The sequence below is a fragment of the Suricata suricatta genome, chromosome 6 (genome assembly GCF_006229205.1).
Source record: "Suricata suricatta isolate VVHF042 chromosome 6, meerkat_22Aug2017_6uvM2_HiC, whole genome shotgun sequence".
Lineage (NCBI taxonomy): Eukaryota > Metazoa > Chordata > Mammalia > Carnivora > Herpestidae > Suricata > Suricata suricatta.
In genome coordinates, this window is record NC_043705.1 from 35,921,284 (window position 1) to 35,945,144 (window position 23,861).

General features: G+C 43.0%; 1 protein-coding gene across 14 annotated transcripts in view; it reads right to left on the reverse strand.

Moving 5' to 3' along the window:
• Positions 1-11,778: 11,778 nt before the first annotated feature.
• PPP2R2B (protein phosphatase 2 regulatory subunit Bbeta) overlaps positions 11,779-23,861 on the reverse strand; it is a 450,154-nt gene continuing 438,071 nt past the window's right edge. For all 14 annotated transcript variants that reach the window (XM_029942204.1, XM_029942209.1, XM_029942206.1 and 11 more), the window contains 3 exons: positions 23,245-23,414; positions 14,828-14,919; positions 11,779-12,211 (listed from right to left, as the gene is read on the reverse strand). In XM_029942204.1, the coding sequence (XP_029798064.1) occupies positions 11,932-12,211; positions 14,828-14,919; positions 23,245-23,414 (542 nt within the window). In that variant the 3' untranslated portion in view covers positions 11,779-11,931. The remainder of the gene's footprint in view (positions 12,212-14,827; positions 14,920-23,244; positions 23,415-23,861) is intronic.

Genomic DNA, 23,861 nt, shown 5'->3' on the forward strand with positions numbered 1-23,861 from the left:
TTTACATTCCCTTGGTGGTGATTTCTAATGGACTATCACTGGGTGCCCAGTGAGGCACCTGATCTTAGAAGAAAAGCTCTCATTTTTCCAACACTGAGAATGAGGTGGGTTTGTCATAGATAACCTTTATTATGTTGAAATATGTTTCCTCTAAACCCACTTTGTTGAGAGTTTTTATCATGAAAGGTGGTTGAATTTTGTGACATCGTTTTTCTGCATCCATTGAGATGATCATACTATTTTTTGCTTCGTTTTGTTAATGTGGTCTACCATGTTAATTTGGTGAATACTGAACCATCCTTGCATGTCTGGAATACATACCACTCATTCATGGTGAATGATTTTTTTTAATGTATTGTTGAATGCATTTTGCTAATATTTTGTTGAGGACTTTTGCATCTGTGTTCATCTATTTTGATTGTGCTTTTATTGAACTTTTGTATTGGTTTTTCAAGTTGCTATGTCTTTTATTTCCGTTCAGATCTTTAATATTTCTTTCCTTTGATTATAGGCTTTGTTTGTTCTTCTTTTCTAGTCCATTAGGTGTAAGCTTAGATGGTTGATTTGACATTTTTATTCCTTCTTTTTTTTTAAGTTTATTTATTTTGAGAGAGCATGGGAACACAAGTGGGGAAAGGGCAGAGACAGAGGCAGGGAGAGAGAATCCGAAGTAGGCTCTGCACTGTCAGTGCAATGCCTGATGTGGGGCTTGAACTCATAAACTGTGAGATCATGACCTGAGCCAATGTCGATGCCTAACCAGTTGAGACACCCAGACACCCTGAGCTTTTCCTTACTTGTTGATCATGACCTGAGCAGAAGTTAGACGCTTAATGGACTGAGTCACCCAGGAGGCTGGGAACTGTATTTTTTCAGTGGGGGAATTCTAGTCACTTATCTCCACAATATACTTTGCCTACAGTTCTTGTGACTCCAGTGGTTCCTTCTCTCTTGCTTGGGGTGTGCCCCTCACCCCTGAGTCTGCTCCCCAGGAAGTCTGCTTCCACAGCTGGAAGAGATTTGATCTCCACACTCCCTGGGTCATCCCCTCCATAAAGGCCAGGACACACTGATGACTAACTCTTCATCATATCGAGTAGTACCTATGTCATAGTACTTTTTTTTCCCCCCCTCTCTCTCACTGCTTGCTGGTGATCTCTCTCTCTCTCTACCAGGCTGCCCTACTGGCTCCTCAAACTCATTATGTCCCGAAGTAGACCTCTTATCTTTCTCTTGTCCTCCTCCTGAACCCTAATCTCATTCCTTCACTGTCTAGTTCTTTTCATACCATTGCTTATTGTCTTAGTTATTAATTGTTTGCTCTCGCGCCAGTCTCTAAGTTATACTGATCTCACCTCTTGAGTTTTTCTGACACCCCCCAGTTCAGGCTCTCATTCTGTTTCCCAGACCACTTCAACAGTCTAAGTCTAAGTAAGGTCCCTGATTTCAATCTTGTCTACTTCACATGTGTCATTTGTACAGTTGCCAGAATGATCTTTGAAAATGCAATTCCATCTGCATCAATTCTCTTCTTAAAAATCTTCCAGTGGTACTCCATTGACTGTTGAGTGATACCTAAATCCTCTAAATGGCCCTGTGCAATCTTGGCCCGCTCTTTCCTCAGCACATGGCCAATCCTAGCCAAGAGTCTTTCAGCAAAATCAAACTACTTGCGGCACTCAGAGGTGGGTGGGGCTTCTCAACTATGGACCTTTGCTCATGTTTGTGCTTATCTGGCTATCCCTCTCCTCCATTAGGATTGAACTTGATTTCTTCCATTCCAGGAGATGAGCTGCTTTTGCTCTTTACACCTATAATAAACTACACATAACTCCACCATTGCATTAACCATATTCTATTGAAATTACCTATTGGAATTACATTTTTTATTAGCCTATACTCCTTGAGGTTAGGGATCATGTCTTGTTTATCTGTGTAGCTTAACCAGTGAGATGTAATCAAATATGAACAATGGTTTGGTCAAATACCTATAGGAAGGCAAATAATACACCATTTAATTTTGTGGGCAGATAATTAATGTAGTGATTAAAGGTAATGGCCTGTGTGAATCTGTCCCAGTGTGACACGAGTCAGACTTGGCATGGGGCACTTCTCCCAGCACCTCCAGAACTGTGCTTGGAACCGCAGACAGAAATGTTGAAAGCTCTTGAAGTATGAATTAAAACTTGTAGTTCAGACTTTCCCCCTATGTGTGAGTAGACACATGAGTTTTAGGCACATGCGGGAAGAAAACCACAATGAAATAAGGCTGATCTTGGAGATTCAGAAGACCTTATTTCAGTCTTCATATTGGAGTAACTTGCTGTGAAACATGGGCAGATAACAAGACTTCCCTGGTCATAAAAGAGCCTGAGTAACTTGAAGTGTCATCACCAACTATAATAGTCAATTTTTGCTCATCACTAGGATGTTATTCCATCCAAAGTATTGTTGTGACTAAGCAGTGTAACAAGCAGGTGAGAAAGGAAGTCATTACACTCTTACCTGGAGCCATATAATTTTATTATCAGCCAAAGCAGCAGAGTTTTAATGGGTAAATGAATCCCCAGTTCAGATATAAAATACTGTAAAAAAAATTTACAGCCTTTGTTTCCAGGTTGTGTGCCTATGTCGCTGGGAAGCACCCCCCATTCTGACAGACAGAACCATGAATTCAGAGATGATTCCCTGAGAGGGAAGGATCTGTTAGTGGGGTGTGGAGGCTATGCAGGTGTGTGCATGTGTGCATGCATGTGTGTGTGTGATAGGTTAAAAAGAATCCATCATTTGTTTAATGCAGGAGAAGAGGGAAAAGCTGTAATTGCCATTCTTGTAGGATTCAACACCATGGCCCTCTGGGGACATCACTGGTGACTGATGGGAGTTAGTTAACTGTGCCTGTGCTGGTCAAAGTGAGGAGCTGCTTTGAGCCACATCCTATCATGAAATGGCACATTCTTTCTGTACTTTGGAGGATGTTAGCTTTTGAACTGAGCTTTTTCTTCCATGATGGACACTTAGACTTTCTATGACATTTGTCACATCCTCCATGAATATACCCATCTTTGAGCATCAGCTGATTCCTTCATCAACAAGCATGTCAGTTGTAACTAATTAACCTTTCTGCCTTTTCAAAAAGAAAATGAAAAATAAGCAATATTCCTCATCTTGTCAGGAAAAGAAAGGCTGAAAAATAGAGGCTGCCATTGAATAAATGTCCCACGGAATGAAGAAAGCTACTCTGGCATCCTAGCCCTGATGTTCGTCCTGTTGAGAGTTCTGTCATAGGCTAAAGGACCATGCTGCAGGGAACTGAGCAGTGCTGCTTGGTGGCTGCCATGTAACATGACCCATCCCACTTTATCTCCTGTGGTTCAGAAATAGGTGCTGTTTACATGCTTTTGTTTGCTGCTGTCTTTGATAAGTTCAGACTGACTGTTCATAGGCCACCTGCACTTAGAGTTGGAAACCACTAGCTTAGATGAAATATGACTTTCAATTATGCCACAGTCAAAGAAGCTGAAATAAGAAAGTCGAAGCGGGGGAGAGTCAAGTTTTTTTGTTGGCTTTTTTTAGAGTGACTTGGGCATGGAGGATAAATTCCAGCATTCACACCTCACACGTTCCCCACGAACCTGATCATCCACCCACCTCTAATTTGTTGTGCCTTTCGGCTGCCCACAGAGTCTCCCCCTCTAGATTGTGGACACCAAGGCAAATGAAAATGCCAATCTTCGCGCATCCTTGTCTTGCTGTATTAGGCGTGGGTTCAGCTCTCAGTGATTGCTTTGGGGAGCTGCTCGCCTTTCCAAAGAACATCCAGAGGAAGGTTTGCCTTACCTCTTGCTTCAAAGTGGAAGGGTTGAAAATAATAGCTCTTGTCACCTGCCTTTGCCTTGTTACAGGGAATATTTAGTGCTGGAGCTGGGATGTGGGGGTAATATCTTGGATGTGATAATGTTGCGCCCTGCATCAGTGAACATGGTATTGATTGTAAGCTGTCAACCTTTCTGCATGCTCTGCAGGGTCCCAGAAGGCTAACTACTGCTGGGAGGTAATACATCAGGCAGGGACACATGTGTTCTATTAACTAACGTTGCAATCTAAGCTTGGTGACTTGCTCTTAAAGCATCTTGGCTCACAGGCTCTGATTTTTTTTTTTTTTTTTTTGATTTCTTGACTCCTCTGAGCAGTCCTGTGATGCTATTTACCAAGGTCCCCTTTACTCAGACTCCTAGTGGCAAACTGCTCATCTGGTAAGCTTCCTGGGAACCGAGGCTGCGTCTGTCTTCTTGACTCATTTGTTTCTTCATTCCACAAATATTTATTGAACACCTACTATGAGCCAGAGATTTCTTTATACTCTGGGGATGCAAAAGTGGACTAAATAATGCCTTGGCCTTTGAGAAACTTAGACTAGTCAAGGAAGGAATCTCTAAGGAGTTGTTGACACTTGAGCTGAATTTATCAACATATCTCCTATTCCTGGACATGAATATTTGCTAAGCTTTGCAAACCATAATTTCTCATATGAGTCATTTATAGCATACCTATTGAAGAATCTCTGATGTGTAAACTCACTAATGATCATTACTACTTGTATCCTGCATGCCTGTTCCTCCCCTTTATATCTCCTTACTTCTCCTGGTCCACTACCTGTTTTTTCCTAGTCCATCATACCAAAATACTGTAAGTTCCTCAGATGTACCATGTGCTCTTGTTTTTTCGCCATTGCATACACTATCTTGATACCTGGAACACTCTTTTCCTTTCTCTTCCCCTGGATAATTTATTCTCTATTTATCTTTGAAGGTTTGCTTTATGAATCACCTCCTTTTGGTAGCTTCTGGTCTGGGTGAATTGGTGTCACTTGAATTCTCCTGAAGATACCCATGAGAGTTTTACAGTCTTAAAAGAACAAAAGCAGGAAACACGCATGGAGCACTTATTGTTGGTCAGGAATCATTCTAAAATGTTTTGTTTTATTTATTTATTTAAAAATTTTTTTTTAGTGTGTATTTATTTTTAAGACAGAGACAGAGTGAGAACAAGGGAGGGGCAGAGAGAGAGAGGGAGACACAGAATCTGAAACAGGCTCCAGGCTCTGAGCCATCAGCACAGAACCCGATGCGGGGCTTGAACCCATGAACCGCAAGATCATGACCTGAGCCAAAGTCAGACGCTTAACCGACTGAGCCACCCAGGTGCCCCTAAAATGTTTTAAATCATTCAGTCTTCATAACAATTTTATGAGATAGGTGACATTTTGTCCTTATTTTATCAATAAGGAAATTGAGACCTAGAGAGGTTAAGTATTGGAACAAGGTCCATTCAGCTGGCGGGAACCAAGTTGCAATGCAGACAGGCACTCTGGGCTCTTAACCATCACATTGTATCTGTTACCACTACTTGTAAGTTTGCCTGTATCCTGCATGACACTGTAAGCTCTCTGAGGACAGGGACTGTTAATAATGCTTCCCCAGACCACCTTGGAGATGGTCTTAACAGATAGTATGTGATCAATCATTCAGTGTTTATTGAGTGAATAAATGAATGCACGAACATGACTCAAACTGAGCAGCTGTTTAGAATGCTTTAACAGTGCTTTTCCTTCTACCAATAAAGCAGCCTCCTCCCATCCCTTCTACGCCAGCCTTCCTGGGATTCCCTGTGACCCACACAGAATTTACTACTCTGGCTGGGAGGGAGTGTATCATTCATTACCCACTCAGAACAAGAACTCCAGTACTTGTTGGTCTCACTTCACTGTGGTCTCTAGGTTTCTGTACAAAGCTGAGTTTAGGAGAAGTGCTGTCCCCTCTCTGATTCAAACCAAACGCAGCAGCCTGGATGACCAGGGCCACAACAAAGAGTTAGGAGTTGGGAGGAAGGGAGCTGTCCATCAAAAAGACCAAGGTTGACTTTTCAAGAAATTAGGGTTAGGGAGTGGATCCGGAATGTGGCAGTTATTAGGCCCCTGTTTCTGGCCTGGCCGTCGTCATTGTTTTGACAGCATCTCAGGCAGGAATCAGCAGAGGTGGCAGATCACCTCATTTGGCCACCAGCAGTTTAACCAATGGTGCGTGGAAGATCTAAATTGGAGGGCAGTTAAACAGTAATAATAAGGTCAGGGTTAGGGGTTGGAGACCTCTGTGAGCCACTTGACTTCCCTCTCTGCCTTAGTGACAGACCAAATTTGTATTCCTTGTTAGCTGTCAGGCAGTATTTGTTTGCAGAGAGATGGTCTGTTTGTATCCTCACTAGTGGAAAAAGACAAAGTAGCTATGCATTACGGGAATGTGAAAAGGGAAGACCATGTTGACCCATCAGGTGTTTATAATGATTTTTGAAAGTGCCTATACTGTGCTTGTTATATAATAAGAACCCATTAATAGTAGTCACCTTTTATTCTTGCCATCCATTTTGCATTTAAACACAGTCCTTGGATACGGGGGCTTAATAAATATTTGTTATGGGGCGCCTGGGTGCCTCAAGTTGGTTGAGCGGCTGACTCTTTGTTTCCACTCAGGTCATGATCCCAGGGTTGTGGGACGGAGCCCCACATTGGGCTCCATGCTGAGTGTGGAGACTGCTTGGGATTCTTTATCTCTTTTCTTTTCTCTTTCTCCCCCTTCCTTCTGCCCCTCTCTCTTGCTTGTGCTCTCTGTCTCTCTCTCTCAAATTAAAAAAAAAACCTGTTATTGAATGAATGAAAGAAAGAAGGGCTAGGCTAGTTCTGGCAAACAGAAAATGTGTTTCTCACAGAATGAGGGAAAAACCTCAACCTCTTGCTCTCATGCCATATCCAGTCTTGTTCCCATACGTTGTTTTCTCTCCTGGAAATGCCATATCATGCTTTGACTGTTGACTGAATCACTTCAACACTCTACTTAGAGGTCATGGATTTTGAAAAATTGTTTCATATCCATCCTAAATATTTCCTTCTTTGAATTATTTCTGCACTTTGTACAGACTTCATTGTATTGTAAATAGGTTAACAACATCCATGGTGCTCCAATATGGCTGTCATCTCCTGAAGGGTGGGGACGAGTGGCTTCTGTATCTCTGACTCCAGACCCTTGTTGGGGCCTGGCCGTGTGACACAGGGCAGACACTCACTTCCTGATTAATACTGATGAACTTACGAGTCAATGCTGGGAGTTGTTTTCTAATCAGTAACTTCCAACTATATATATATAATGTGAGAAGAGATGGAGGATAAGAACGCTAACCAAAATGTCTGTTTCTGTGAACTGTGTGAACTTAGTGAAGTTACACAATCTCTCCATTTCCTTATCTGTAAAATGGGAATAATAATAGTATTTGTACGTAGACTTTCAGGCATAAATAGATGTAAAGTTTTTGAACATGACCTGGCCCATAATAAGCATTCAGTAAATGTTAGCTACTATCATGTATTAGAACCAGTATTTCAAGAATTCTGGCTTTGGAGTCAGATACTTGAGTTGGAGTCCTGGTTCTAGCTCTTACTGGCGTAGCACCCTTAGCTAGATTGACAACTTGAGTCTCTTATTTCATTTCCAAAATAAACATAATAACGGGTATCAATCTCATGAGGTTAAAGAAGGAAGATAATGACAAATTACTAGTATGTCTTTAGAGTGAGTATTGTTGCTGTTAGGATTTTTATGGTGCTTTAAACTTATCAAAGCAATTATAAGTAAATAAAATCCTTGTGCTTCTTTCTCATAGTAATTCCGTGAGCTAAGACGGATTCTTTTCAGACTATTTCACAGGTGAAATTCTTAATTTGCAGCAGAGCCAGGGGCAGGTGCCACATTTCCTATTTCCCAGTCCACGTTCCTTCTGTGGCCAGGCAAGTCATTCCAAGGGAAAGCAGTTCCTGAGGCCTGACTTAGAAATATGGGAGGAAGCAGTGGGTTAAGCTCTGATGGATACCAAGGGACTCAGGGGGCAATGTCAGTGTCACCTAGGGTTCAACTGGTGCATTGTAGTATCCTTAGGGTGCTGTTTAAAACACAACTGCCTTTGGGTGCTTGAGTGGCTCAGTCAGTTACGTGTCTGACTCTTGATTTCTGCTCAGGTCATAATCTCACGGTTTGTGAGTTTGAGCCCTGTGCTGGGCTCTGTGCTGAGAGTGTGGAGCCTGCTTGGTATTGTCTGGCTCTCTTTCTGCCCCTCCCCGACTCGTGCTCTTGCTCTCTCTCAAAATAAATAAAAACCATTAAACCTTACACTTGACTCATCTACACATGTCCATAATGGAGACAGATTAGGAAAAGTCCCCTCATTCAGGCTATAGTGTTATCCCCAAAGCTTTGCTCTTAGGCTTACGAGGGCCCTCTTGAGCCGTGCAGGCAGCCAGCAGATGGAATAGACAAGCATGAATCCACAGTCGTGGGAGTGGGGGGTCGGAGGGGGCCCTTGGCTAGTTGGTCTCCTGGTTTGAAGGAAGGGAAATTGTGGTCTCCCCCTTTGTCAGCGATTGAGCATTTTAGGGCCAACTTTTAGGATCGTGGGTCCTGAAGTGTTGACCAGAAATACAGTGGAGATGTCTGACTGACTTCATTCTTTGACCAGGCAAGTCATTCCAGGGCAAAGTAGTTCCTGAGGCTTGACTTGAAAATACGGGAGATACATTGGAGATGGCTGACTTACTTTACTGGGTACTGAACTAAAAGAGTTTTATCTTCACCCTGGTTCCACCTGACTGCCTTGCATATGCTGGTTTTGTAATAGGTGTTGCTGTGGCTAATGATGAGGTCAGTGAGAGGTTTAAAAATGCTTTACCCTCTCTCTTCCCACCTCCCACCCTGGCCGCCCAATACAGAGGGAACACGGGAGTGAGACTTTAAGGATTTAAGAAGCAAATGGGTTCTTACTGCTCACTCTCCTCTGTGTGCTCCACTACTTGATGCTCATTTAGTCTTTCTTCTTTGTTACTTCAACATCCTCTTCCACCTCCAGAAAAGAAAGCATGTATGTGTGCCCAAGTCCTGCTTTTTAAATGTCAGGAACTCTGTTTCATTTGGATAATTTCAATAAAGGCTTGGGAAGATCTGGCTCCCTCTCCCCCACAGTCAGCTGCCGCCCTCTTGTGCAAAGCGACGGCGCACACCAAGCAGCAGCCCTTGCACTCTGAGGCAGGGCAGGGCTCTGAGCACCCAACGCACTGTTGACAGTGGGGCAAGTGAGCTTTCAGGCAGCTTTTAGTGTCAGCGGAACAGGGACTGAGTGGATGATGAAGACCCCAGCACGGGAGCAGAAGGAAATTGCGCCTGGGAAGTACCTAGTTAGGGGCCTGGCACAGAGCAAGTCATTGTTGATGCACAGTGCTGGTGATGGCTGCTTGGGGTCCCGTCTCCAGTGCCTTCCTCTCCTGTTCCAGTCCCGGAGTCTTGACTGTTCCTCTTTCCCCTGATGTGTTCTTTGTTTGAGTGGCTGCTCTCTGCTCCTTAAGATCTCTGGCAAATTTCTCCCACTCTGTGGATCTCAGAGTATACCAAGCGTATAGGCCAAGCATGGGGGATTTTATCTACAGATAGCCTGTCAGGGGCCTGTGAATCCTTTAAAACCATGACCGAAACTGTTGATGTATGTGTTGCGGGACACACTCTTGAGTTAGTGAGGAAGCATTGTTCATCAGGACTCTGTGATGCCTCTGAATGTTCTCTGATAGCAGTTACTCCATGTCCTAAAGTTGGATAAATGTGTTGCTCACAGCTCACAAGACAATTGTAGGGGGTACTTAGGTACGTGATATTTCTTGATTCGTGATTATTTTAATGTTCAAAAAATATTAAAACGGATATTTCATGATTAATATTTCTTTGGAGGCAGCTAAGTGTTGCTTTTAAAAAAGGTGACTTAAATGAGCAACAGCACAGAGGTGGGTAGATGCCTAAGTGTGAGCAACGGTGATCTCTCCCAAGCCCCACCAGGTACAGAGAGAGGGAATGAGTCCCAGAGGAGCAGAGAAAAGGCTGTAAGGGAGTTGGTAGTAAATTTTGGACAATAATCACTGGTCCTTCTATCTCTCCTGCTATGACAATTCTCTAGGAACTGTAGAAGTTTCCCACCCTCTCTGAAGTCTCCTCCAAGAACTTTGGCCCAGTCAGGCCAGGAATCCTGCCCAGAGCGTTTCTACCTGGGCCACTTTGTGGGCAATGTCTGAACGGAGGCTTTCATTGAGAGAAGATGAGAAACACTGAGGAAAAAAGGTCACATCTTTTATCCACATGCTCCTTCAATTGTGAGAAGTACTTCTCATATTTTAAGGTTTCTGAAATCGGGACGCATCTTATGAAGTGGTGTTCCCTGTAGTTCTAGAAAGCTATTCCCTTGCCAAAAAGCTGTTATTAAATGGATAGTAGCTTAGAATGGAAAGAAGGTTCCTATTTTTTCCCTTCTCCTAAGCAAAGTACATTTGAAAATTGGGACTTCTAATAAACACACGAATCAAAAGAGAATTTCTCTTTAAAATAAAAATGCTCATCTGAAGCCATGTCTTATTCATGAAATGGAAGTTTCATGAATAAGAAGGGGAATGAGTCACCACAACAGGTATGGAGACACTAAGCTCAGACTCAGCTTTCTGGGTACCTCCCACCTCCTCCTTCAAATTTATAAATCGTTATGAAATGATTTAGTCTTCCCAAAGTTGTGCCCCACAGAACCTTCTGGACCTTCAAAGTCTGAATTCTCAATGCAGAGGGTGAAGGATGAACCAGATGCCACAGGTTCAAACAGATTTCACTACACTGTGGAAGAGTCTTGACTCCCCCATATTCCGTTTTTGTAGGGAGAGAGCCTTTTGGTGTATTTTTGCAAATGGTGAGCTTGAGGTAGATTAGAAATCCTTGATTACACTTCACAAATTAGTATTTGTTATTGGCCATTTTGGCTCTAGCTGCAGTAGAGATTGATGGATTGTGACTTTTGGTTACCAAACCCAGGAAGGGGGAAGGGGCTGCGTAGGGGACACACCCAAAAGGAACAGACCAGCCTTTCTCTGGGAGCCAGGGGCGGTGCCGTGGCACCATTTAGAATGCCAGATAATAAACAACCAGACCTCGGCCTTTAGAAGTCAATGGAATAAATAAGCTGGAAAAGGTTGAAGAGAAAAAGCCAAAGAACGTGTAAGTAGAGGATTATATGGAGCCATTTAAAATTACAAAAAGCAGGACTAACAAGGCAGCAGATGGAATCTGGCCCCACATGGCCCTGCCAAGCTAACTCTGGGAAGCACTGTGTAGAAAGTGTTCTCTTTATGTCCCCTGAAGCATTCATGGGGTTTCCTGGCCAAATTCTCAGGCTGTTTCTATGGCGCTCACAAAGAAAGAGAGTATCGCAGTGGGGATGTGTCCCTCCCTCCTCATTCTGCGTCCTCTGCGTGGCCTCGTGAAATAAATCTCCGGTTCAAATGAGACTGTTAATAAAAAGTGCTGCGGGGGCAGGAGATGCTGACCGCTTGGGCTTTTTCACACAGAAAGAAAAGGAGAATTTCTCTAAGAGTAAACAGTGTTTATTTTTTGTTGATTTTTTTTCAATCAAATGGAATTGCTTACTTAAAAAAAAAAACTTATCTCTTTTCTCTTTAAATACTACAGACAACCTCATTTTATCTCAGCAGACACCTAGAAACAAAACACTGGACCCACCAGAGAAAACTGGGCAATAAAAGCATCAGAAATTCAAGTCAACTATGGAGAATTAGTGTTAGCCGGCAGCGCTCAATTCTAAACACAAGTGTCTCAGAACCTATTGGGTTTGACAAAAGTCTCTTAGAACTGGGGATCTGGGAAAGTTGGACTCCTTTTAATGCTATTCCAATCGTTTTCTGCATAGGGAAATTAATGTCAACGCATCAAATGAAGACCCAAAGAAACATTTAAAAACATGTTTGACTAGTATTCAGTATGTGAGATGATTAAGTAATGACGTGTCCTCCTAGTTCACCTTGTCCTGGAATATATATAGGTTATTTGTAGCCGCCACTGCTATGATATTTTCTGAAGGATGCCAAGCCGTATGCAAGATCTTTTTGCTAAAGTCCAGACTGTCGACACTGATCTCGTCTTTTCTCCGCTTGCCCCCCACGCACACTTTGCGCGGTTTCAGAATAGCCCGGGGTTTGCTGTTTTCCCTCGAAGCCTCAAGGGTGACATCACGCTTGGTGTTTCTGTCGAACATCCTGAAGAAGTTGTTGTAGGAGCCTGTCATGATGACGCTGCCAGGTAGAGAGGAAATAGGGAGTGACTGAGTGCTCTGGAGAAAGGCGGTAATCTATCCCCACTGTGTCTTTCTCGAGCTAACGACCTCACGTCGTGGCCAGCTTATGACGCCCTAAGTTGTATTACAAACAAAAAAGACAGAAACCCAAACAGGCTTGACAGTGTGACTGTGGTTTAGGTTTTAAATCACTAAAAGCAGCAAACTCTTTGGCTGGTTTGGAAATGAAGGGCTGTGGTAATCCTCCTTGTTAGTTCTGTTAGAGAGATTCCCTTAACTGGGTCTGTAGATGAGCCCAGTGGTTTTAGTGATCCCAGCCCTACCTCCCTTGGGATCGTGAGGCTGGAGAGAGGTCAGGACAGGAGGGACACTTGGAAACAGTGGTTCTGCACATGTAAAGCACGGGTGCAGTGGAGGGGCCTCTGTGCTGCCTGACCTCCAAGTCTTCCCCCAAACAATCAGTACGGGGGCAGACACCCTGGGTGTAGAGCACACTGACCCTGGTGCATCCTCCCTCTGCTGAGGGCTGTCATCATGGATGGATGTCATCATGGTCTCCCTCAGGAAGAGAGTAAACAAATTCAAATTTTAAAAGAACTTGGGATGGGAAAGGAGGCTTGCTAGTGGATTGACAGATGGCTTCCATATTTTTATAAGACTTCTCCATCCTCAGGCGTATTGATGATTTGCTGAGAGCAGTGACTGCCAAAGCCTTCTAAAAGTAGGGGACTGAGTCTTTACTGGTGACCTTCGTACACGGTGACAGGCTGAGAGGGGGCTAATGCTGCCTCAGTAACATGTCACAGGGGTTGTCCCTGGACAGGCTGGCATGGTCCCGTTTCTGGGTGCAGCCCTCCTGGTCTAGTTAAGATGGGAGAGGATATACCTCAGCTGTGCTCACATGGCGTCAGTGCATAGACAGGTGAGGGGGAAGTTGGACTCCTTTTAATGCTATTAAAGGGAAAGGTTTTTACACACTGGGTCAGCTGTGCCCGGCAAATGGATCAAGGGCGAGATCTGGTTACTGTGGCCCAGGGAATGGTGGTCGTGAAACGTGCTGGTCTCTGTGGGAGAATAAGCTGTTATTACCTTATCAGGAAGGATGCAGAGTGCCTGATCACCGCAATCTCATTTTGCCTTACTTTATCCCCAATGGGGGCGCCTACCCAGGAGCACAAGTGACCAGCACAGTGTCACACTGAGAGAAAGTGACACACGTAGGCCTCCAAGCCACATGTACTTGACCCCCAGGGCCTACCACTCAGCCACTTGGCCTCACCGCTTCCCATGAACTCCCATTTTCTTCCCCCACCGTGACTTGACCTCCTTTCAAATCGAGTCCATCTTGTATGTCTGTTGATTTTTGTTTATGTCTTTAAAACTCTCAACCTTACCTGAACCAAGAATTTTCTTGGTTATGGAAAAAAACTGTGACGTTATGAAAAACCAATGTTGACTTAGGATTCAAACTGAAAACTGCTTACTCTTGTCACGACTACATACTAGCTCCTGAGTGGGGGGAAGGTTACTTTACCTTGCTGAGCCTCAGTTTCTGGAACTGTAAAATGGAGATGATGAAAACAACTTTTTGTGTGAGAGGGTGAGGAATAGGTATTTTTTGAGTCTATGTTAAGAGAGGTTATTGGGACAGTAACAAATTGGGAAAATCTCTTAACAATATATGAATCAATGCATTGATAGAAATATACAAAGAAGAATGTAAAACGCTTCCCCCTGGGGAGCTTTGGTTCCCACATCACTCTGTTGTCTCTTCCCTCTGCCCTTAGACCACCTGGGTGCCGTGACTTGGGTCCTCTCCCACACGGTGACTCTTTCCAGGCCTGTTGAATGGGAGGCACATTTTGGTTCACTGGCAAAGCAAGCCAATTAATGGTCAGAAAAGCTTGTTTTTACAAAAAGCTCCCATCTCCGAGTGCCTTGCTATGACTGAATGCAGGGCTTCCAAGCCCTACTGCAGGCACCGCATTCCTCAACAGATGAAATCAGCTCCTGGTAGCCTGTACTTGGTTCTGTAAGTCAGGGAATCAACTGTTTTTGTCAAACTAAAAATGAACCATTAGGAGGTAATATGAAGTATTGTTGAAATAAAAGGCCTTAAAACAATAATAAATCACTTTGAGGGGATATGATGAATGAGGCCAACTAGAATTCAGCTAATGAATGACCAGGGCCTTTGACCAGGTCTATGGTAGAAGTGGCCAGGGATAATTTTCGACCTAGAAAGTGTACTATGCAATAATCTGAGCTACTTATGCTGGAATTTGTGGGCAGATTATTAGTGTTCTTCATGTCAGCCATGTTGACCTAGCTCTGGGGGAGTCTGATATGTATAAGACAGGATTTTCTCGTTGATGTTAAATGGTCACCTGTGCCAGCCATGCACGAGGATTTGAGGGTCTCAGCACATCCTGCCCTTCCTGTCAGGTCTAAGCTCAAGGGAAATCCGGTGACCCACATGATGAACTCCTGCCAGGGCTGGGGGCTTGATGCTTATTCCCCTTTGGCTGTGACCTCCTTAGGATCAATTGCCCAGGGCCTCAGCAAGTACAGGACCCACTTTTGGAAGGTTCCCTAGCCACAGAGCCTCTCTTACCTGTCTGACCCATTCCATACACACTCAAACTTATCAAAAATGCAGTCATTTTCGTAGAGGGAGCACAACTTGCTGCGGAGGTAGTCATGCACCTGTTGGGGAATAAATCAAGAGGTCAGTTAGTTTTAAAAATGATTATTTCTGTGAAGACCTCCTCTTCCGATGGGAGCTGTTAATTCTTCCACTAAAAGTGTGCCTTGAATCGGATGGCTGGGGTATGATTCCAGGTTCACTCTCTTCAGCAGTGGGATATCAGGGCAGGTTAGCGAGCTGCTTCTGTGCTGAATGTAGATTAAAACCTACTGGGCCCTTCTGTAGGCCACCAGCTACCTAGGCAAGCTTGTTTAGAGTCCCATTTTGTAAACTGATATGCTAGTAGGCATTAGAGGGCACCATTCATTTGGTCTTTAACTCAACGGATGTTTATTGCCTGCCTGCTATGAGCTTGGGTAGGCAGTGAACAAAATACCCTTGGTGTATTTCTGTCCCACCGTAAGGGCAGGTGCACATTCACATGGGTCTTTTATTCTGAGGAAGGTGAGGAGACCTCACAGGAAGATTGCTGAGCTGTCTGTGTTGTGAGATGTAAGACAGCAAAGGCAGGGAGGCTAGTTATAACCTGGTGACAGATGATGGTTTGGATTTGCCAAGAGCAGTAGTGGGAAGTGGTCAGCTTTCCCAGCCTGTTTGCACAGAGAATGGATAGGAATTGTGGATGGTGCACCTGTGAAATGCGGAGAGAAGAATGGGAATCAAGATGGCTCTTCATCCTTTCTCTAGAGCAAGTGAAAGGATGGAGTTTCCAGGTGCATTTTTTGGGTATGACCATTTAGAGACGTCCATGCAGGTAGAGCTGTTGAGGAGACTCTGGTGTAAAGGTTGCAGTCCTGAAGTATGTAGCTTTTCTCCCCTGTTATCATTTTACGAAGCCAGGTTACTAGGTGAGAGGGAGGAAGGGTGGGAGAGGCTTAGGAATCAATGCTGAGTTGCCTCAAGGCACCGGGGCCATGATGTCCATGAAGTTGTTGGACGTGAATTTTACATGAGACCAGCCAGCATGGTTGGGTCATTCATCCAATGTTCCATGAGATGTTCTGGGTATGGAAAAGCTCTGTGAGTCATTTGGTCAGTGCAAGTATTTATAACTCTGCAACTGGCCATTTGCAGTCAGTCCTGGGCCTTGTCAGCAGGCTTCACTGCTTTTGGTGACAAGAGAATCCGTGTGCGGCACTTGATAACAGCTGTGTCTCAACTCGTTGTGGTCTCCTTCCTCCCCTGCCATGTTTTGGGCATCCTGGAGGTGGGACAAGTCTGATGTAGAAGGCCATTTCTGTTGGTAGGGCGGAAGATCTCTAGTGATTGTTAAGAGTCTTTGAGTAAAGAAGCAGAATAGAGTCTGAGGGCAAAAAGAGGACTGATTCTTGATCCTGAACAGGGTTTGGCAAACATTTTCAACTAGGGCCAAAGGGTAAATATTTATGCTTTGTGGGCAATATAACCTTAGTGGCAAACACTCAGCCCTTGTAATGCAAAAGTAGCCTTAGGTGATACATAAACAAATGAGGGGGGGTTTGTGTTCAGACAGAACTTTATTTACCAAAACAGGTGGGGGACAGGACTAGCCTCTGGGTCACACTTTTGTCTGTCTGAGGTCTTTCATGCCTTTTTGGACTTTTCAGTGCCTTGTTTCTAGGTTCTTTGTCATAGAGGAAATAGAAGGCTGGGGCTTCTGAAGGGAAGTATCCCAAGCTAAGAATTAATCCAGTGGGCAATGGAAGCCAAATTTGTTGTTCCCGTGTAGGCACAAATCAGAGATATTGTGGGTTCGACTACTGCAATAAGGTGACTATTGTAACAAAGTGACTTAAATAAACTTTCTGGTGTTCCAGGGCAGGTACAAGTTATGTTTACACTGTACTATAGTCTATTAAGTGTGCAATACGTCGTATTATCTAAAAAACAATGTATATGCCTTAATTAACAAGTACTTAATTGCTTTAAAAAAGGCTAATCACCTGAGATTTCCAGTAAGTTGTTCCCCTTTTGGTAGTAGTAGGTCCTGCCTCAGTGTTCATGGCTGCTAACTGATCACAGTGGTGGTGGGTGAAGGCTGGGGTGGCTGTGGCAATTTCTTAAAAGAAGACAATAAAGTTTGCCACATCGATGGACCGTTTCTTTCACAAGTGATTGCTGTGTAGCATATGATGCTGTTTGACAGCATTAGATTCACAGCAGAACTTCTGTAAAAACTGGAGTCAATCCTTTCAAACTCTGCTGTTGTTTTTCTCAATTACATTTATATGATAATTGAAATCCTTTGCTGTCATTTCTACAGTCTTCTCAGCATCTGCACTGGGAGTAGAGCCCATCTCAAGAAACCACTTTTTGCTTGTCCTTAAGAAGCAGCCCCTCATCCTTTCAAGTTTTATCATGGGATTATGGCGGTTCACTCCCATCTTTAGGCTCCATTTGCTATTTCCAACACATCTGCAGTGATTTCCTCCACTGAAGTCTGGAGCCCCTGTGTTTACTTTGCCTACATCCATTAGAGGAATCACTATTTAGGGCAGCTATAGCCTCATAAAATGTATTTCTTCAATAATGAGACTTGAAAGTCAAAATTGGAGTCAACCCTTTCAAACCCTGCTGTTGCTTTATCTACTGTGTGTGATATTCTAAATTTGTGTTACTCATATGAAAGCAACATTAATCTCATTGTACATCTTTATCAGAGCTCTTGGGGGACCAGGTGCATTGTCAGCAATCATATTTTGAAAAGAATCTTTTTTTTTCTGAACACTACATCTCAACAGTAAGCTTAAGATACTCAGTAAACCATGCTGTAAACAGACGTGCTGTCACCCAGACTTTGTTGTCCCATTTGTGGAGCACAGGTGAGAATATATAGCATATTTTTTAAGGGCTCTAGGATTTTCAGAATGGTAAATGTGCTCTGGATTCAACTTAGTCCCCAGCTGCATTCGCTCCTAACAAGAAAGTCAGCTTGTCCTTTGACTCCAGGCATTGACTTCTCTCTAGCTATAAAAATCCTTAATGGCATCTTTTTTCCAAAGAAGGTTGTTTCCTCTATATTGAAAATCTGTTGCTTGGTGTAGCCACCTTCCTGAATTATCTTGGCTTTCGTGTTCTGTAGCTTGCTTTCTTCCTTAAACCTCATGGACCAACCTCTCCTAGCTGGAGTCGTCTTCTCTCTCTCACACTTGATAGCATTGAAGAGTCAGAGCCTTGCTCTGGATTACACGTTGGCCTAAGGGAATGTTGGGGCTCATTTGATTTTTCTCTCCGGACCACTTGTATGTTCCCTGGAGTAGCCCTTTTAATTCCTTTCAAGTACTTTTCCTTTACGTTCACAACTTGGTGAACTGTTTGGTGTAAGAGGCCTAGCTTTCAGCCTACCTTGCTTTTTACACGGCTTCCTCACTATGCTTAATCATTTCTAGTTTATGATTGAAAGTGAGAGATGTGTGACTCTGCCTTTCATATGAACACTCTGAAGGCATTGGAGGGTTATTGCTTGGCCTAATTTCAGTATTGTTGTGTTCAAGGAATATGGAGGGCAGAAAAGGAGGAGAGAGATGGAGGTAAGCCTGGCCGGTGGAGCAGGCAAACACATACCGCCTATCCTAAGCTCACCAATTTATATGGGCACGGTTCGTGGCATCCCACAACAATTACAATAATAAGGCCAAAGGTCACTCATCACAAATCATCATAACATGTTATAAAGCTTGGAGATCATGAATATGACACAGAGATGTGAAATGAGCAAATGTGTTGGGAAAATGGCCCTGGGAGACTTGCTCAATGTGAGGTTGCAGCAAATGTTCAAGTTTTGTGTGTGTTTCTTTTAAAGGCAACATCTGGGAAGTGTGATAGAATGAGACATGCCTATACTCTAGTTTTCCTGCTTTTTTGGAGAAAAAGATGAGCCAAATAGCTCACTATTTTCATCCTTATCTCCATGTTCCTCATTGCTCTGATCTGTTATGGAGCCATTTTGTACATAAGGCACGAATGTGAGTGTTCTGAGAACAGAGAAACTGGTTTGGGAAACACATGGTTAAGCAGTTTCTATGACACAGAACTTCTCAGAATCCTACAATGGTCGGGAATTGTAAATCTCTAAGAAAGGGATATATTATTATTTTATTACTCAAAAATTTTTTTTGGTTCAGCCTCTGCTCTTCTTTATGAACTTTTCTTGACCTCTAAATTTCACCTTTGGCATAAGTCAGTAAGAAATACCAAAATATGTGTGATTTGGGAGTGTGGATCCATTAGTAGGAACCATATTGCCAATAACTCTATAAATAGTTCTTGAAAGACAGGAGTCATGAGGGAGCCAGAGGAAAATCTGGTCTGAACTAGTATTTTCTCCTCAACAGCTAAATATTGGGCTGCTGCCTTGGCTTAAGTCATCCTAAGGAAAAAGAACATTGGGTGTGAAGGTACGTTATCTTTATGTTCTGTTACTAAAACAAGAAATCAAACCTTAGGCCAACAAGATCAACCAATCTCCATCAGAGGAGAGAATAAAGTTAAGCTATATTCATTAGAAACATCTAAAATACAGAGGAAGAGAAAACTTCAGACTCACCCAATTTGATGTTTTTTTCTTGATGTTCCAAATACCTGTTGTCCATGTTCCTATCGTGTATGGCTTTCTTGACAGTAAACTGAACCTCGCAACATCGAGGTTCCCAAGTTACAGTCTCGTGGAAGCCTGGTGTTGTACAGTTAATGAATTGCTCATGAGGCCAAGCAAGAGTCAACTCTATTGGTTGGTTCTTACATTTCAGGGGTTGACAGACTTGTCTTGTAAAGAGTCAGATAGCTGATATTTTAGGCTTTGCAGGCTATAGTACCTCTGCAACAACTATTCAATTCTGCCACTGTAGCGTGAAAACAACCACAGACAATACACAAATGGTCAGGTGTGGCTGTGGTTCAGTAAAATTTCTTGCACTGAAACAAATGGAGGCTAGATCTGGCCCACCAGCCGCAGTTTGCCAACCCCTGTTCTATAGAAAAACTTGAAAATAGCTGATGGATAAATCTAGTTTGCTATTCCTGGAAAGAGGCTTGAGACCAGTTGATGCATGTATGAAAATACAAGGCAGGAACATTACTTACTTCCCTCCCCAGGGAAAGCATTAGTTACTGATGATGGAATGATTTCCCTTTGGGCCAGCAATCAGTCCTTTTCTACAGTGTTCTAGAAATTCGGTCAGAGTTTCTTTACCATCTTTTATATAGTATGTTACCATTTTTGGTATAGAATATAAATTTAAGTTGCTATCTAAAGTCAAAATTAACTTTTGTAACACTGCATTTCAATACATGGGCTAGGACACCTCTTTCATAGCCTTTGACAAAGAACACTTTGACATCTACCACAAGCTGAACTCGGTTTGAGAAGCATCCTCTTAAAATGCTTATTATTCCATGTCACAGCTCACTGTGTTCTAAAACTAGCTTTGTTCTTAAAACCATTCTCTAAACTGAAAGTACTAATTGCTCCTGCCATTGAAGAGCCTAAATCCAGTTTTCTCTAATCCAGCCTTGCCAGCAGGCCACACCTCCGTCAATACCACCCACACTCAGGTCCTACTTGCCATTGCCCTCTGTCTGGTATGAAGAGCTTGTAACACTAGATGTTTGTCTCTGCAGCTGGAAGAGGACATTCCAGTTGGCTCTAGCCCTGGGCTGAAGGCGAAAGTGCTGTGAAGTGGGGCCCTGAAGCCCGGCAGGATCTGGAGGACAGTAAGACCCCAAATATACAGGGTGGGCCATTGTAGCCACAAACGATCTCAATTACATATGTGGTCTTGACTTCTGGCATCAAAACCTGATAGCACCTTGTGTTACTCACAGGTGGTCAGCGTCCTGGGGATCCTCAGTCTTCTCTCTACACTTCTTCAGAAAGATTGGTTTTTCCTGTGGCCACAGCAGTAGCAGGACATTTGCTCAGATGTGTCAAGGTGGGGTAAGTATGCTCCTTACTGCTCCAGACCATGATTCCTCAGCTCTTTGGAGGTCATGTCACCAACTAAACTCCCAGCTGTCTGCTTTGTAACAATCACCAGCAGTTCCGAGTCCCTCAACTACATTCCTTGCAGCAGTTCTAGGACCCAGATTCCCCTGCCATCATTCTTCTGGTCTCTCTCAATTACTTGGCCTCATCATTTTCAATGGTTTTCCTTTGCCTCCTTGGTCATGTTATGAGACTTGCCATGACTGCATCTGTTTAACAAGCAGGGCTCTATTGCTACCTCCTATTGTTTTAATTTACTCCCTTTACTGTCTTGATTCCATCAATTCTTTAAATCCATTTTCCTGTCTACTTTCCTTCTCCATTATTTCCTTCCTATGGGCTGAGGTTCACTGGTCCACACCCTTCGTATGTACCTTCAACAAACTTGACTTTTTCTTTCCTTCCATTGTACTCAAGTGGATCCTTGAGCAACTCTAAGACACCTCCAGATTTAAACTCACTCTTAGATGAGTATTTTATACTTGTCACTCAGCTAATGAACCTTGCTTCTTTTGAGAAAATAGATGCAATAAGAAGAAACCGTCTATTGTTCCCATCACAAAATTTACAAACCTCCTTTCTTTGATGGATGGATTATACCTCTTCACATCTGAGACCAATTCTGCAATGGACTCTTTTCCATCTGGCTTCCCTCAAGCACTTAGCTGCTTGAATGATTCTTTCTCTATTGGCTTGTTCCCGTCAGCATAAAGTCTACTGTGATACACTTTCCTCATGTCTGTATCCCATTCCAGTTACTACCCCGTTTCTCTGTTGCCCTTCAGACTAAAATTTCTTGGAAGAGTTACCTGTACTCATTACACCCACATCTTCCATTTACAGTCTTTGGCCTGTTTTCAATCCTTTCCTATTTGATGCAGCAACAGCATTTAGTAGTTGGTGATTCCTTCTCTTTGAAATAGTTGTTTTGGCTCCCAGAGCATGGTCCTGACCTCTTCTTTTCTTTAAGCTCCCATACACCCAAACTCAAATTGAGCAGTCTACTTGCAGTTTCTGGATGGTTATTTGGCCCAAGATGCCCCACACAAAATTCTTGAATTCCTCATCATAAAATGGCACCACCATTTTCCTAATTGCTCAGGATAAAAAACCTTGGAATGATCCCTGGTGTTGTTTTCCTCCCACATCACACATCCAATTTGTGGTCAAAGCCTATTGATTTTATAAGAATTTGGCCACTTCCATTGCTCACATATTCATGTGCACTACTCCTAGCCTTTGCCAGAATGTTGCAATAACTTAACTGTTGTGTTTGCCACCACATCCCCATACAGACTCTCCTCCCTAGCACAACCATTCAAAAGGACGAATATTACGGTATGTGAGTTATGTCTCAAGAAAAAATATGTAAGTTAAATCTCTGTCTTGAATTTTCACACTTCTTTTAATCTAACCCAACATATCTTTAAAAAGACCAATTTATTCCTGCCTCTTGATCTTTTCTTCCACTGTGCTTTTACCTGAAATGAGCTTCTTTAAATCTTTTCTACTTCAAATACTGGTCTTTCAAAAAAAAAAAAAAAAAAAAAAAAGAGCCATTCTAAACACTGCCTTCTCTTTTTTTTTTTCTTTTGTCCATAAATCTACCAACCATTTAGCCATTTCTTAAGCCAACAACCTGTACACACTCTTCTTGATGGCTCTTCCTTTCACATTGAATCAGCAAGCAAAACTCTTCCTGCCTCTCCATCTGAATGCTGCCTATTCCAGAGCCACAACTGTCATCATCTCCTCCAAAACCTTTTGATGGTTTTCCATTGTACTTAGCCTGAAGAAAAAATAACCTAATCTTCTTTGCTAGGGCCTACATTTCTAGATTGTTCCTGATAATCTTGAACATGGACAGGAGGAGGATGTAAAGAACTCCTTTCTGAACGCACCACCTATGAATATACTATCCTTCTAAGAATATGATTTTCCGGCTAGTTTCTGTCATTCAAGACTCAGCCCTAGGGTGTCTTCTCACCAGGCTGACCCTCCCTGCATGTGTCCCTTTGCACACGGTACCAGCTCTTGTATCAATCTCCTGTTCATCATCTGGCTTCCCCACCACACAGTGAGCTCAAGGAGAGTAGGACCATGTCTGTCTTGTTCACCTCTGTATCTACAGTATCCATCCCACATAAAATGCTCAGTAGATATGGGTTAAATTGAATTCAAGTTCCTCCTTGTGTACCCTTGTCTAAATTCTATAGCAATTACAGGCTGTACCATTTTATTGAATTTATGATGATGTACTGTCTTTTATTCTTGTGAACCATAAGCCTTTGTAGGTAGAAGCTGACTTGGAGGTCCACAAAGGAAGTGCCTTAGGTAACTATGGGTGGGTGGTGGTCCGTACCTGGTAAGTTTCAATAGGGCGGTTTTCCATGTTGAGATCCCAGACTTTAACGGTCAGATAGTCTCTGGTCATGATATACCTCCCACTGTGGCTGAACTTCACATCCGAAATCGAAGAGATGATTTCAGAGAAAAACGACCTGTTGCTTGGATCTTCGGGTTCTTCAAAAACTGCACAACAGAAGCAAAACAAGACAAAATGAGTACATGCTTTTCAACTATCTCTACCATGTATGGGCCAGCTAGACAGCCAACAGTTTAACTTGGAGTACAGTCTATAGCATGTAAGGTACTAATAGAGAACCATCATCTCCCTGGAAGCAGAAAAAGTGGTTACTGGTTGCTGTGTTTTCTTTCTCTTGGAAGGACTTGCATGGGGCCTGTACCATCCGTGAATCGAGCCCTGAACATTTCGAAGCTCCAGGTCTATGGTCTCTTTACATAATTCCCCTGGTCTTTGTGTGTCACCTCACATATCAAAAGCATCTGAGATGCTTAAAAATGTTAAGTTTTTTTAAGATATGAAATTACATACCATCCAATTTGCTCATTTGAAGTTAATCAGTTATTTTTGTCCAAGCATTACAAAAATCTAAATTTCAACCAAGGCTTCAAAAT